At 51.2% G+C, this 14,127-nt stretch overlaps 7 protein-coding genes across 7 annotated transcripts; 3 read left to right on the forward strand and 4 right to left on the reverse strand.

The window, feature by feature from the left end:
• Window positions 1–218: 218 nt before the first annotated feature.
• Window positions 219–1,473, forward strand: J4E78_003033 (uncharacterized protein; the record flags this gene model as incomplete). Its single annotated transcript, XM_049363676.1, is given in 4 exon segments — window positions 219–222; window positions 235–696; window positions 1,139–1,167; window positions 1,195–1,473. The coding sequence occupies 4 exon segments, from the start codon at window positions 219–221 to the stop codon at window positions 1,471–1,473; spliced, it is 774 nt and encodes a 257-aa protein (XP_049224341.1).
• Window positions 1,474–2,035: 562 nt separating this feature from the next.
• Window positions 2,036–2,821, reverse strand: J4E78_003034 (uncharacterized protein; the record flags this gene model as incomplete). Its single annotated transcript, XM_049363677.1, has 3 exons — window positions 2,036–2,457; window positions 2,509–2,683; window positions 2,732–2,821. The coding sequence occupies 3 exons, from the start codon at window positions 2,819–2,821 to the stop codon at window positions 2,036–2,038; spliced, it is 687 nt and encodes a 228-aa protein (XP_049224342.1).
• A 582-nt stretch (window positions 2,822–3,403) lies between these two features.
• On the reverse strand, window positions 3,404–5,108 carry J4E78_003035 (uncharacterized protein; the record flags this gene model as incomplete). The annotated part of the gene is made up of 4 exons (XM_049363678.1): window positions 3,404–3,562; window positions 3,610–4,060; window positions 4,114–4,494; window positions 4,546–5,108. The coding sequence occupies 4 exons, from the start codon at window positions 5,106–5,108 to the stop codon at window positions 3,404–3,406; spliced, it is 1,554 nt and encodes a 517-aa protein (XP_049224343.1).
• Window positions 5,109–6,636: 1,528 nt separating this feature from the next.
• J4E78_003036 (uncharacterized protein) lies at window positions 6,637–8,132 on the forward strand (the record flags this gene model as incomplete). Its single annotated transcript, XM_049363679.1, has 3 exons — window positions 6,637–6,643; window positions 6,892–7,609; window positions 7,667–8,132. The coding sequence occupies 3 exons, from the start codon at window positions 6,637–6,639 to the stop codon at window positions 8,130–8,132; spliced, it is 1,191 nt and encodes a 396-aa protein (XP_049224344.1).
• A 26-nt stretch (window positions 8,133–8,158) lies between these two features.
• On the reverse strand, window positions 8,159–9,115 carry J4E78_003037 (uncharacterized protein; the record flags this gene model as incomplete). Its single annotated transcript, XM_049363680.1, has 1 exon — window positions 8,159–9,115. The coding sequence occupies one exon, from the start codon at window positions 9,113–9,115 to the stop codon at window positions 8,159–8,161; it is 957 nt and encodes a 318-aa protein (XP_049224345.1).
• Window positions 9,116–9,630: 515 nt separating this feature from the next.
• Window positions 9,631–10,646, reverse strand: J4E78_003038 (uncharacterized protein; the record flags this gene model as incomplete). The annotated part of the gene is made up of 3 exons (XM_049363681.1): window positions 9,631–10,044; window positions 10,091–10,336; window positions 10,392–10,646. The coding sequence occupies 3 exons, from the start codon at window positions 10,644–10,646 to the stop codon at window positions 9,631–9,633; spliced, it is 915 nt and encodes a 304-aa protein (XP_049224346.1).
• Window positions 10,647–11,327: 681 nt separating this feature from the next.
• Window positions 11,328–13,853, forward strand: J4E78_003039 (uncharacterized protein; the record flags this gene model as incomplete). Its single annotated transcript, XM_049363682.1, has 1 exon — window positions 11,328–13,853. One exon carries the CDS (start codon window positions 11,328–11,330, stop codon window positions 13,851–13,853), a length of 2,526 nt encoding a protein of 841 aa, XP_049224347.1.
• Between the last annotated feature and the right edge of the window lie 274 nt (window positions 13,854–14,127).

Raw genomic sequence — 14,127 nt, forward strand, 5'->3', positions numbered from 1 at the left:
GGTGGCTATAAGTAGCCGCCCCAGCACTTACACTTACTCTTCCTTAGACCTCACAGACAACGCATACACACACTACCATTTACAGCATCATTCGACTATATCGACAACAAACTTGATCATCATTCCAGCTCCACGAGAAACGACTACGCTCAACGACCGTATCTTTCCCTCGTCAAACACAGTTGGGCCCAAGCCTCTTTTCTGTACCATCGGCCATTATGAGTGGAGTACCAGGTAGGGGTAGGGGTAGGGGTAGGGGTTCTGGAGACAAGGACGATGAGAAGAAAAAGGCTGATGAGAAGAAGAAGGCTGATGAGAAGAAAAAGGCTGAAGAGAAGAAAAAGGCTGATGAGAAGAAAAAGGCTGATGAGCAACACCGCAAGGAAGCGGAGCAAGGGCAAAGACCGATTCCTCAGGGGAATTTTGCGGTGACATCCTCTGGGAAGTTTGGAGCACCAAAAGCACCACCCAGCTATATGACATCCTCTGGGAAGTTTGGACCACCAAAAGCAGAACCCCGCTATATGGGTGAGCAAAAGAATATCTCGGTTGATTCAGCGTTCAAGACGGCCAGCTCAGTGTACAAGTCTAAGACTGGGCCTCCTGATTATGCCCATGGACCCAAGAAACCCGCCGTGGACCCATTCTACAACCTGAGCCAGGGCTCTATTGAAACAGGAGCAAAACTGAAACCGGGTAGACCACGACGTAGAGTTGCTACTGGCAATGCACAGCCCCAAGGTTCACAGCTGGGCCCTGCTTACCCTACAGCTCCGTCGATACCACAAACACGGGACACGTCGCATACTCATAGCTTCCAGCAGCCCTCGCAGCAACAATTACCACCCATATCGTCGATTTCTCATGCCTCTCGAGCTCCAGCGCAAGCTCAAACATTGGCAATGCCGCCTATTCAAGCAGGTAGCTCCCAGCAGCCTCCAGTGCCACTAGCAGCAATGCCACAGACTTTCAATCCCACTACCACTCCGGCGAGATCACGAACATGGGACACGGAGTATACTCATGCAGGTAGCTCCTGGCAGCCCCCACAGCCACGATCAGAAATGCCGTCGATTCTTAATTCCCCTCCATCTGAGCGAGCACGAACATTGGACACGTCGCATACTCAAGCAAGTAGCTCCCGACAGCTTCCACGGCAACAGCCGCGTACGTCTGTGTCACATTACCCCCCAGCTGGACAGGACACACAGCGAACTCAACCTCCACGTGCCTTCCAGCAACCCCTACCTAGATACGAGCAAGGTTACGCTGAAGAGTATGATCCACATCCCCGTCAAGGACATGTCCCCCATCAAGCTGCTACCTATGGTTCACTGCAAGGCTCATATTCCTATGACACACAGCAACCCGAATATGACGCACGCGAAGCATATCCAGAACCTCCTCGTCGACGACAGACAGACCCAAGTTCGGACATGTCCGCGGCTGTCACTCGTCCTCTTGAGACTCTGAGCCTAGACCAACGTCCCTATCTAGAACAACCACGACAACCTTATCAGCAACCCTCGTTGGGCGCGACGACGTCCAGTCGACCCGAAAGGCTGAGACACACCCCGCCATCTGACCCTGATGAGCGTGCAACCCAGCGGCGGAACACAGGAAACACAGAGGGAAAGAAGGCTGCGAGGAGATCGAACATTCACGATCTTATGTAAGATCGACTTTCATGGAGAGGATTCACGAATAGATCATATTGATATCATTTCAGCGATTGTATACTAGAATGATTGTGTGGGCAAGGGAGCGTGAGGTATGGGTTTAGAGCTGGCTCTAGACTCGAGAGGGAGGGGGGAACTCGAGTGTTTGCTACATGGGTTTCTTCGGCAACATGTCTTGGTTTTACATATGTACTTAGTATCGTGTAACTTTAGCATAACTTAATATCGATTCAGCGAAACAGCTTTGGCCTACCCATGATACATGCAGTTCTCGCCCACCCCCCATCTTTCAACATGCATCGCCAACGCCTCAAGAATGCCTGATTCACACCACCATCCTCTCCATCAATGCTCGTCTAATGACCAACACCTCCCTTAGCCCACGTCGCATCAGCATTCTCATGAATCTTCGGCACCTCAATATACTCCCTCACCCCCTTCTTCCTCTGATAATCACTATCAAAGCGCTGATCCCTCTCCTTCAACCTCTTCTCAAAATCCGGCATCTGATCCGCGGCCGTATAACTCGTCATCAGCTGTGGGGGTCCAAGCGGCAACTTGTCACCACGGTCAGTCTGCCAGAGATGGTAGATCTTGCCGTATAGCTCGACAACTTCTTCCATCTCTTTGTTCTCGGCTACTTCCCATGCGGCTTCTGGTACGCCGGTTGGACGCGGCATGATTAGCATTCCGGACTTTACTTCGAAGACGTGGGAGTGCCAGAGCTTTTGCTCTTCGGCGTCGAGGGTTGAGTAGAGTTTGGGTGAGATCATGTACTCTGAGATTGTATTAGTATGCAGTCTTGCGATTGAGGACGCAGGATGCTTACCAATGCCGATGATCCGCGCGCCTTTCTCGGGCGAGTCGTAGAGGATGCATTGGCGTACTTCATCGTTCAGGTGCGCGCAGTAGTGGTTTGCTTCGACTGCATCGCGCTTGGGATCGTGAGCGTATGCGTGGAAGGCGTTGAGGTGCGCGCATATCCTCTTGACTGGCGCGAAGTTCTGTACAATTGGTTAGCGTAGTCACTACACGAGCTAAATTATGCTTACCTGAGTCATACCAGCACCAGTTTCAAGTGTGTTGTTGTATGCACTCTCAGGCTCACCAGCCGTCTTGTTGTTCACGGGAAGCGAGTCCATGTTGTGTTGGGTTCTGGGTGATGTCGTTTCTAAGTGCTGATTGATGGTGCTACTGGTAAGGCCTTGGAGATATGAACTCTGTCCTTGCTTTTAATCTCAGTTATTTGTCGAAGTCGCCGACGATAATCGCCGTTTGGGAACAGTTATCGGCGTCTCAAATGGCGAAGATTTGAGAATGCACATGGGACCATGAACAGAGGTTGACGTCATGATGACTTTTGATTGGGTAAAACACCGGACCCTGCACCCCGAGATCTCTTCTTGGGGAAGCAAAAGCCGACCGACGAAGACACTGCATCTTCAACTAGGTCACTGTCGGCGTCTTCTCTAACATAATCCTCTTGTTGATTTTGGCAACCATAGGGAGGCCTGGAATTTCTTTGGAGCAACACAACACTAAAAGCTGCTAAAAGCGGTCTTTCAGGGTCTAACCGCGCACAACATGTAAAGCTCAGTACACTGCATACAACTTCTGAATGTACATTTCGGCTGCGGCGATGACTAAGCGTCTCCGATATCGTCTATATTCTAGACTGCGACGGTCTTGCATACGTAACCGCAATACTGACTGTCTCTGAGCGACTAAGGTGTAGTCGACCCTCTTCGCTTGAACCTGCACTCAACACCAGTCTGGACGTTGAAAGAAGCATTGTGTGTCTTCCACGGCTTGTCATGTGCCATCTCAAAGTCGAACCGATGCAGTACCTCGGTAGTTATCTTGTAAATCTGTGTCAAAGCGAGCTGTCTATTGTCAGTACTTCTCTAGTATGTGATCACGGAGAACTCACGGGTCTGCCAACGCATGTGCGTGTCCCAGCACCCCAACCTAGGATTGTCTTGTCCATCGCCCGCGTACGATCTTCACTCTGCAGCCATCGCTCGGGAACGAATTCTAGCGCATCTTTTCCAAATACGTCTTTGTCGTGCGAAACGATTGAAGGGTTCATTCCAACTGTGTAGCCTGCTGGGATGTATTTCCCACACAGAGTGATTCCTTCGCTTGGAGCATATCGAGGCATCGATACCGAGAATGGAGAGAATAATCTCAGGGCTTCCTTTACAGTCGCTACGAGGTATGGAAGAGAAGATACCTGGCTGTACTGTACTGGTGATGAGAGGGTACCGTTCTCAAAGGCCGCATCGACTTCTGCGCGCGCCTTTTCCAGTTTCTCGGGGTTCTTCATCAAGAAGTAGAAAACGGAGCGCATTGCGATGGACGTGCTATCAGCTCCAGCCATGCTAATAACAGTCAACATGATACTCCACGGTAGCTGTTCTTTCAGTACACATACATTGCAACCCACATGTCCGATGTGATCTCTCTGTGCGAGTAGTTGACTTTCTCTCCCTTTTCTTGCACAATCGCCAGCAGCTGAGAAAGTAAGTCGGGCCGCTTTCCCGTCACTTCAAGGGTTCTCTCGGTAGCTGTCTTCGTCTCTATAATCGCAGTCTTCTTGATATCCTCCACAGCCAGCACAGCCTTCAGTAAGCTCGGGATGCACACAGCTACCAGAAGCAGGAACGGTCGGATGTAGTACGGAGTGACTGTTAGAAGGGTAAGAAATGGCATTGCAAGATGGACCGAGTGGATGTAGTTGTTGTAATCGATGCTGTCCTTGAGAAAACCAAAGGCTTGACCGAAGAAGGCGACACCGACGCTGTCAAACGAGTACCTAATCCACAAGTTAGACTGTGAAATCGGTGAAAGCTAATTTGTAACTTACATCTCGAGCCAAAGACCAAAGTCAAATACTTCGTTGCTATCGGCGAAGCTACCCAATCGTTCAAGAAAGAGTTCCAAGGTCGCATCCAGATTCGGTTCGTTTTTCAGTATGCTGGAAAGGGAATAGACACCTCCAACAATCCTTCGATACGCTGCGTGCGCTTTCTCGTTGGTCTGCGTGAACAAGTCCGGCTGGCTGTTTAGTCCTGATGGTCGCCATGGATTGTACCAATCCGTCTTTTGTAGGGCCTTTTGAACCGGGTAGATGTGTGGAATGGCCGTGGTGTCGGTCGTCACTACCTCATCGGGTGCGATTCGAATGATGGGGCCATATTTCTGGTGAAGAACGCGCTCGATAATCTCAATGTCGCCTTTGTGATGGTGCCACATAAGCCATGTTCGTGATACCGATGCCCAGAATGGTCCTGGAACCTTGGCTAGTGGATGGAGGGTTCGAGTATAGATGGTCCAGACGAGATAGTATGAGACGAAAGATGAAGAAAGGTAGATCAAGAGGACAGATCGAAGATGTGCACCCAGAAAAACATCATGTAGAAGCGTCATGTTGCATATCCCGACGTTGAAGGACAGAAACACCACGCGAACGATGGTGGAGGGGACAGACGGAATTATCTTCCATCGTCGCTCATCGGTAACTGCAGCACTCTGCAGCCAACCCTTTCAGGCCCCCGATAGCGAGCTACGACTCGAACAGGCCGTCCCAGTATACTGAAAGGAGAGACGATGCCGAAATGCGGGTCTCTCTACTGTGGGCACGCTGCAAGTGCCGGGGCGTACCGCAGACCCTCGCGTTCTGGCCATGGTGTGCGCGTTGCACGAGTCGCAAAAGCAAACTCATGTTATTCTCAGCTTCGCCAGCTGAACCAGAATCGCTTGTGATACCCGCGAACTATTCGTTGTTCAATTTGGTGTGTCCAGACTGTCCAGCATCGCTTTTTCTCATTGCCATGTGGCGGGGAGTCGGAAGGATGCTGCCGCGCTCGGAATGGCCGAATGGGGGTTGCTTTTGCAAGGGTGTCCACGGCAGCACCCTAATCGCAACACCCTGTTCATAGCAGGCTCAGCCGCCATCCCGTGTCGCCTATCCCGCCTGCCGCCTCCAGAGTTTTGCATGACTTGTGATTCCTCTGACTTTGGTGTCGAATATGGACGCAGCTTACTCGCGTCTTTGTCTACAGTCTCCTACGCTGCCACGAAGCGAAGCGAAGCCAGCCCTCCACACACCTACCGTCCCCCAACGCCGCCTCAATTACGCCAGAGATGCATAATCACGATGCATGAGACTATAGTCTACAAATGCGCAAGCCTAAGAGCCGCTTCTTAGCTTGCAACAACGTCTAGACTATCAATTTGACGTTGTGTGGATATCTGGACTTCCGCGGAGAGCCAATAGGATCTGAAACCGCGATGATGGATGCACAACCTTGAACGCCTCTCCATCTTTTTTCCCAGGGCACCAGGAATACTATGGCCGTGAGGGCAACGCCGTGTAGTAGGCATTCGGGCCTTTGTACACTGGCGTAGCCACGCATTCTAAGAATTGATCGGATTACTCACTACGCAGTTTACTACATCTTCCCAAAACAACTTCGCATCGATGTGTATGTCGGCGAAGACTCAATTCAGCTAGGTTTCTGATCCCATTAACCGTTTCGGTAGTCCCCGAATGCCGAGCCGCCTGGGACGGCACGTCTGTCATGCAGCCTGCTCGGTAGAGTTCGCCTCGAATCCTACGCAGGTCAAGCAGAAACAAATTCTCCTGAATATCAACTGGGATATCGAATACCGGGATGCTGGTAAGGATGTACGGAAACGTGCTGATGATACCCAAGATTCGGGATGGCATTTGGCCATGGCTGCCTTTCTTCTGCTTTTTCACCACTGTAGTATACTATATGAATCAGTGATCATTGAACGAGGATCGACAGCTCGTCATACTTGTGGCTCACCTTCTTGATTATAACTTAGTACTCAACATGCGGTGGAGCGAGGTGCTCGTTGTAGGGCTCACAACATTGAGTAGCGTTGTGCATACAACTCTAGCACAAGATGGCTTGAACATGCTACCGCCATGCGCAGTAAGTCATGGTTCCTCCTCCACTTCTATGAGAGTCCATCACTGACAGTACTAGGCAAAATGCTTCCAGAATGCTGTCACTGCTCAGAGGACATGCTCACCCACTGATGTGCGATGTATCTGTGACAATGAATCCATAAACGCGGCCATCCAGACCTGTGTGGGTGGCGCATGTTCAGTTAAAGAATCCCTCAGTAAGAATCCCAACCAGGTTCTACGTCAATCGCGCTGACCTGAGCCGAACAACAGCTGCTGTCAACGTCACTTCCACCATGTGCGAGAGGCCTGTCCGCGACCGATCCAACGTCATATTCTTGACCGGTATCACAGCGGGTTCCGTTGCTCTCGCCGCCGTCACCATTCGCACGTGGTCTGCAATCAGCCAGGACTCGTTCGGGCTTGACGATGTCTTTGCAATAGCAGCTGAAGCAGCTTGTCTCCCCGTAACGGTGATACAATGTTACACACCAAAGCTCGGTTTCGGAAAAGACACTTGGGTAGTTCCCCATAGCGATATCTACAAGGTTTTGAGGGTAAACAAACGATGCTCAATGCGAGGATGTCTACTGACTGCTCAACAGCTGACCTACGGCTCCCAAATATCTTACTTCCTCTGCTGTGGACTTACGAAGCTCGCCTTTCTATTCTTCTTCCTTCGCATCTTTCCCTCGGAGACGACCCGAAAATGGATCTGGGTGTTCATCGTCATATCAGTGCTCTGGACAATCGCATTCGCATTCACAATGACCTTTGCCTGCAGGCCTATCTCGGCTGTATGGACTTCATGGGATGGCACGAGCACACCAGATTACTGTATAAACCAGAATCTGTTCTACCTGGTAGCAGCAGCGTTCAACATTGGTCTGGACGTCGCGATAGTCCTGATACCAATCCCGAACCTGATGACGCTGAAGCTCAGTTCGCGTAAGAAGGTCTTCCTCAGCGCGATCTTTGGCGTTGGTGGCATGTAAGTCAATCTACCCACTCAACATGATATCGTCGCATGCTAACAAAGATGCTTCAGTACCATCATAGTTTCCTGCATCCGCCTCAGCGCCGTCGCCAAATACGCCACCTCACAGAACCCCATGTACGACAACCTCATGTCCGGCGTATACTCCATCCTCGAGATCAACGTCGGCATTATTTGCGTGTCCATGCCAGCCTTCCGGAGATTCCTCGCTCAGTTGGTACCCAAATGCTTCGGCACGACGCAAAATAACTCCGATCCCAACGAAGACGACGACACTCCCAATCGGCCATCAAAAAGGAGAGGCAAGCCGAGCAGAAGCATGCTGGATGCAAGCTTGTTCAACACAACGATGGCGAGGACGGTAGACGATACGCTAGAGGGTATTGGAAAGGCGGATGACGAAGTACACCTCGTAGAACTGCGGAGAAGTGGATCAAAAACTTCGACGCAGAATATGGATGGAAGTATGCGAGGGCATGACGAGGAGAAGATGCCTCCTAGCTACCACGCTTCATGATATTACGAATTTTGCTGTTACAAAGCTTACGACGTCTTCCTGAAAACCATCCCAAACCAAACCTTGGTGCCGACCCACTTCCAACCCCTCTCTCCCACAGCACCACCCTTAACATCCTCCTTCCTCATCTCCCGTTCGTCCACACTCACTACCTCAAGTCCTGCAGTCTTCGCTGCCGCGGCAGTCTCCTCCACTGTGTAAACATAACTGCTTCCCCTAACCTTGACACCGTCTGCGTTGACAAAACCAGCTTGACTGACACGTCCCATGTCCGCATGCATGTTTGTGACCAACGCCGTGCCACCAGGTAAGAGCAATGCAACCAGTGTGGCGAAGTAGTCCTTCAGTGGGATGTGCTCCAGAACTAGAGTGGATGTGACAGCATGGACAGGTCGCAGGTTTGATACCGCAGGTAGCGGAGAGACTGATGGGTTATCGACAGTAGGGAAACAGTCGCAGCACTCTAGTCTTGACCGCACCCCTTGCTGGTCCTTCTCCTTCAACAACGGCGACAGCTTCTTCGCAGCGACATCCAACATGCCCTGCGAGAAGTCTAGACCAGTGACTTCTACGCTCTTTCCGTTCCAATCGTATCGCACAAGCTTCTCCGTGTTACGTCCGGTACCACATCCTAGATCCAGTACACGGAGCTCTTGTTCTGTCGCAGTGCTGCTCTTGACTTGGGATAAGAAGTCTGGGAGGAGGTTCCGAAGCTCTAGATCGTCAATCGCTTGCAACATGTTGCCATCGGTGTCGTAGATGGCAGCCCATTGGTCGTAGGCGGCTTGAGTTGGGATGTGCTGGACTGGAGTTGAAGGCTTTTGTGGGGCCTTGGTCGGTTGTAGAGTTGGTGTACGCTTTGCCGTTTGTTGGCCGTCTACAGTAGAGTCCGATTCAGTGGTCGAGAAGGAGGTATTGGCAGCTGCGTTGACGTCGACGAGGGACGTGTCGAAGGTCATGTCGATGGATGTTGGCTGGGTCATGTTGATAATAGTGCTCTCGAAGGCGGGATGAAAGATAGGTTGCTGATTGTAGATGGCAGTTGATTGGCAGGGCCTAGAAACAGATGACGAACAGTTACTGCAGATCTGAAGTGGGGTAAAGTTCCTGAGGATTGATGCTTTTCCTGCTCGGTGCCTGGAGAAGTCTTATATGCCAGCCTGCTTCAGCCAATGACTCTTCCGCACGCCCTCTCCACGCCCAGCATGTATCCAGCATTACCCAATTGGGCGATGTGTCGTGCAGCTCTCCGTAGCGTGAGTCACATCTGCATCTGCTGGGTTCTGGCTCGCGCTAAAATGGCCCCCGGTGTCCGCCGCGTCCGAACTTCACTCAACATGCGTTCGGTCCTTCCAAGCTGGCATGAACCGAGCTGCTGAGAGCTACGGTACGCTTCGCGTATGCGCATAGTCGCTGTTTCATGATGTCCATGACTGGAATTTGACGAGAAGTTCGTACAGCGTTCACTCCATTACTGCTCCCGAGTATCATCCTAAAATCAAGACCCATCCTCAAAGTATCTGGCAAGTATCCGGTCTCGATGCGTGACCAGGCGTGTGCGCGTCGTTAGCGCGTCGCGCAAACGCGTGTCAACCCAGCCCTTGCCCAGTTGCTCATCCAATAGCAGATGTGTATACGCAAAGACACTAGCATCGAACAAGCCCGGTCTTTGCGCGCCGAAAAACCAGTCGTCTTTACCCAGCAATGTCTCTAGTGTTGCGAATGCCTCGTCTGCCTGGTTGTAGAGCGTCTCGTCGTTGATAATGCTCGAGAACTTGAGCAGTTCGGTTTCGGCAGCCAGACGTAGTTCGCGGGATATCGTAAGGCGTACGAAGGGGTTGCGGGAGCTTGGCAGGATGTAGAGAGGTTCGGCGATGGTGGTGAAGTTGGGAGAGAGGTAGACAGTATAGAGCTGGGATATGTTAGCCGTGAGCCAAGTCGTCCTGTGATGAACGTACCCAAGCTCTCCGTATCCGATGGTCTAGCAGACTTAGGTATGCTTCGTAGCGCGGATCTCCAGGCTCTTCTATTGCCTTCTCACTGTTGTTCATGGCCCATCGTTGCAGTTTGTTCGAGGGAACAGGCTGTGTCCGCTTGTAAGGATCTGGTGAGGAAGGTATTATGAAGGGTAGCGAGCCGCTGGGAGAGGCATGGTTGTTTGCCGAGGCGACTCTGAAGGGGATTTTGGAAAACTTGAGGTACGCCTGCGACAATGTGAGCTTGGTGGTGGGGTATGGGCATCCATTAACATGGACTGACCTGCCACTTCAAGCACGCTGGGTTATGCGATGGTGCGCCTCGAATTGCTCCTCCATTAGTAGTAAATACATAGAGTACATGGGTGTCGTGATGTTGTGGTGCGCGTTGTGGGAAGTCGTTGACGGGATACGTGATGAGTGGGAACTGGTCGAACAGCTGCTTTATTGGAGTAGGGACGGAGAATAGGCTGCGCGACGATGGCTGTCTTCTGATACTTCTAGCGGAAGCGTTGTCATCGTCGGGTCGAGACATCATGGCTATGCGTGGTGATGCTGGCGATGATGTCGCAAAAAGTTGATGATGCGGCGGCCTCGGAGGAGAGCCCGCCGATGTCGTAACTGCGCGCTGCGACTCCCCTCAGCCCGCACGAAAGACATTCCCTTGACAACAACCAGACATTTCGTTCTCTGACCCTACCACCTGCATGCATCTCATCTATCTAAAGCGAGAGATCGTACATGTGGACCAAGCCATCTCGTTGCTGGCCGACTGCACAGCCTGCTCACAAGGCTAGCCGCACAGCCAATCGTTTGCTTCCTGGTGTAGGACCATCTGCAGAGAGTCGAGAGAAGGCTACCAATAGTCGACCGTACGAGGCTGTCAAGCCATCTCCATGTTAGCGCCATGTTCAAGCCTATCTATGATGGCCTTCGTTTGTGTTTACGGTCGTCCAGCGCCACTGGAAGCCAAGAGAGACGCATCTCTAAGTATAATGACGACAAGGCTGAGTCTGCATTATACAGACAAGATTTATTCCCTCAGTGGCTAGAGCTCATGAGGCAGATGAGAAGTTGCTCATGGTTTGGGGGGCAGTGCAGCTCAAGGCTGAGGCATTAGAGAGGTCAAAAGGGCCACCACCCCCATTTACTCCGCCCAACAAGGCTTTCGTCTTTGCTTTCATCTTACTGTCTTACGTATGCTATTTTGCAAATCCTAATGGCCATAGGAAGACTTCAAGCTGCACTGGCGGCCGCGACCAACGAAGTAACAGTAGCTGCAGCAAACCTTAACTTCGACTTTACCCTAGTCAAGTATGAGGCACCAAAGGAGTACCAGGCACTAGGAAACGTACTCACGTCAAAGCGCAAAGACGACGCCGAGCTCGGTTCCATTCACGTTCTAGCTAGGCAGCTAGGTGCGCTCTTCGATGGCATTTGTCCGGCAACACCTGCGCTTTTGGAGGCGTATGGCAAGCGAGCATCCGAAATCGCCCAAGCCTCGAAAGTCATATCCGAGCCATACGCTGGCACACTCTTCGGCGATTATACTGGCATTGATGGGACTTCTATCTGGGCGGCAGCTACTTCATCAAAGTGCGCTTTGCATGTTCATCTATTGGCGTGTCTGCTTGCTCGCGTGTGGACAGCGCCTGAAGCTATTGCGATCTGGGTCGAGATAGTAGCAGAGCGCAAAAGAGAAATAGCGCGCAAGGTCGACAACGAGGAACCAGTCGCATTCTCATTAGCGGCAGCAGTGGGACAAGATATTTCCCGGTCTCAACTCGCCGTTTGGGATACTAGTGCAAGAGCTTGGCTACGTACTGCCGACGATGTTTTCTGCCGACAACAAAAGCAACTTGAGCTAATACTCAAGAACATCGACCTCGCCGCGCCCGGTGGCCCGGCAGTTTTTCCGAGCGTCATTGAAACTTGGAAAATAGCAATCACAACCATGGACAGGCTGATCTCAGGAATACCACAGGCTGTCCAAGACGCTGCTGCGCTATTAGGTCTCTCCGCATGGCATCTCTATCCAGATCTGAGCCTTTATGACCCAGAGATGGTCGAAGTAAAGATGGGAGATTCACTCGTTGATACAGGTGGTGTATTGTCCATCGGTGTATCGAAAAGACCAGACATCACGGGGAGAGAAAACAGCATCTATTGGTCCCTTTCGCTGGCGCAGTTACGTTACTACGGCCATCCAGTCAAGGTGGAGAGAGGTCTTGGGGCCGAGTGTCGACTGACACTTGCTCAGCTTGATCTTGTGATATTTGCCGTCTTGCTTGAAGAATGGAGGTATGAGGAATCTGAAAGCGAGTCGGTTGCTAGAGCTGTTATATCTCTGGTCGACAGAGTCAACATGTCCCAGCTAGGGTCTCTACACGAGAAGCGACTGCTCAAGATACTGAGAGATGGCGCTTCCGCTTTGATCAATCCTCTCAACGGATCTCAAGACATGACTCGTAGGTTGATACAGCTGGGTCGCAGAAGGGCTCTTCGTTTGCTGTATAATTCGAATGATCCGCGCAAGCTTGATGAGCAATCTGCAGCTCTCTTCGACCTACTCGATGGCGAAAACTTCATGTCGCTTTTCAGGGATACAGAATCGCAGATTAGGTTCCTTCGTCATAAAGCGGAACTCTTAACTAGTGAGAACATTCCATCAGACGCCTACATCATACGGTATACTCAACCCGGCACGCCGTGGGTAGACGAATCCTCAGCTCTCGATAAAGATCGACCCCCTTGTCGAAGTAGCGCTCCGAACACTCCACGCTTATCAGGGTCCACAGCCATCACAACGCTCGAAGACCTGTCATTGCAAACACCTGATGCACCGGAGACCCTCGTAGAACGTCCGGCGGCTAAAGATACTCCCCGGCAAGAGCCTCATGCAAATCGGATATCTTCCGAGTACTCTACCGCAGCTCTTAATGATCAGACCGATAGTGAAGGAGAAAGTGACTCTGACTACTCTCTTGAATCAGAGGCCGAAATACTAGAGGATGACGTGGATGTCTCTGATGCTGAAGACGACCAGAATACTCATCGGCCGGTTGCCGTATCACACGCTTACGGGAATGGCTCTCGGTACTACCTCTTGGCTACTGCCTTGATTCCTGTGCCATGTGGGCAAGCGGAGAATACGCCTCATCATAGATGGGTGCCCAAACATCTTCGTGGCGTTGCCATCCCGGATGGAGAAGTGATTACTCGCGATATGGACGAGAAGTTCAACCTCTGGCATGATTGCATAAAGATTGTCGCAACAGAGCCTTCAGACGACTATGTGTATCATCATGTAATGGGTAATACGACGACGGCAGCGTTGTTCGCTCGTAAAATACCGGATGTCTTCGTCCCAGACCATTCGGATGCTACGATCGAAGACCTTCAGTGGTGCCTGGACAACGACCTTCTGAGCCCCACTAACCTGATACATCATATCTGCATCTCAGAGTCTTCTAGAGTTTCGAAAACTTTAGCCGCTTTTGCTAAAGCAGCCCTGATCTACGATGGCTTGACTGATGCTACTGTTGATGCCAACATTCTCAACTCTACTTTGACTAGCAAACATTGGGCTTCGGAAACTTGGCGTGTCACCATGTCTCCAGAACTTACACTCTCGTTAATAGCCTATTTCGAGTCCGGCACCCATGACATCGACCCAGATCAACTGAAGAATGTCATTGCCGTCTCGTATGCAAACTCTCTGTTTGTAGCCAGTGCGGTACGTTGATTTCTAGTGTATCTGAAGTATCTTCTGACGTCTGCAGTTGATTCAAGACCCGCTGGAAACCATGAAGAAGCCGTACTATCGAGCTTTCCGGAGGATCCTAGGAAATATAGGAAAGCCAGGGCTTACCTTCCTCTTGCCTCCTCAAGAACCAATAACACGAGAGATCAACATTGGGGGTTGGAACATCGATGGTTATCGTCGCTTCGACGGAACTAAGGGTAGCTCGTTCGAAAGCACATCTGTGCATCTTTCCTTCACAGAATATCACGTCCCA

This window comes from Alternaria triticimaculans, assembly GCF_023758025.1.
Source record: "Alternaria triticimaculans strain BMP 0046 chromosome Unknown scaffold_3, whole genome shotgun sequence".
NCBI lineage: Eukaryota > Fungi > Ascomycota > Dothideomycetes > Pleosporales > Pleosporaceae > Alternaria > Alternaria triticimaculans.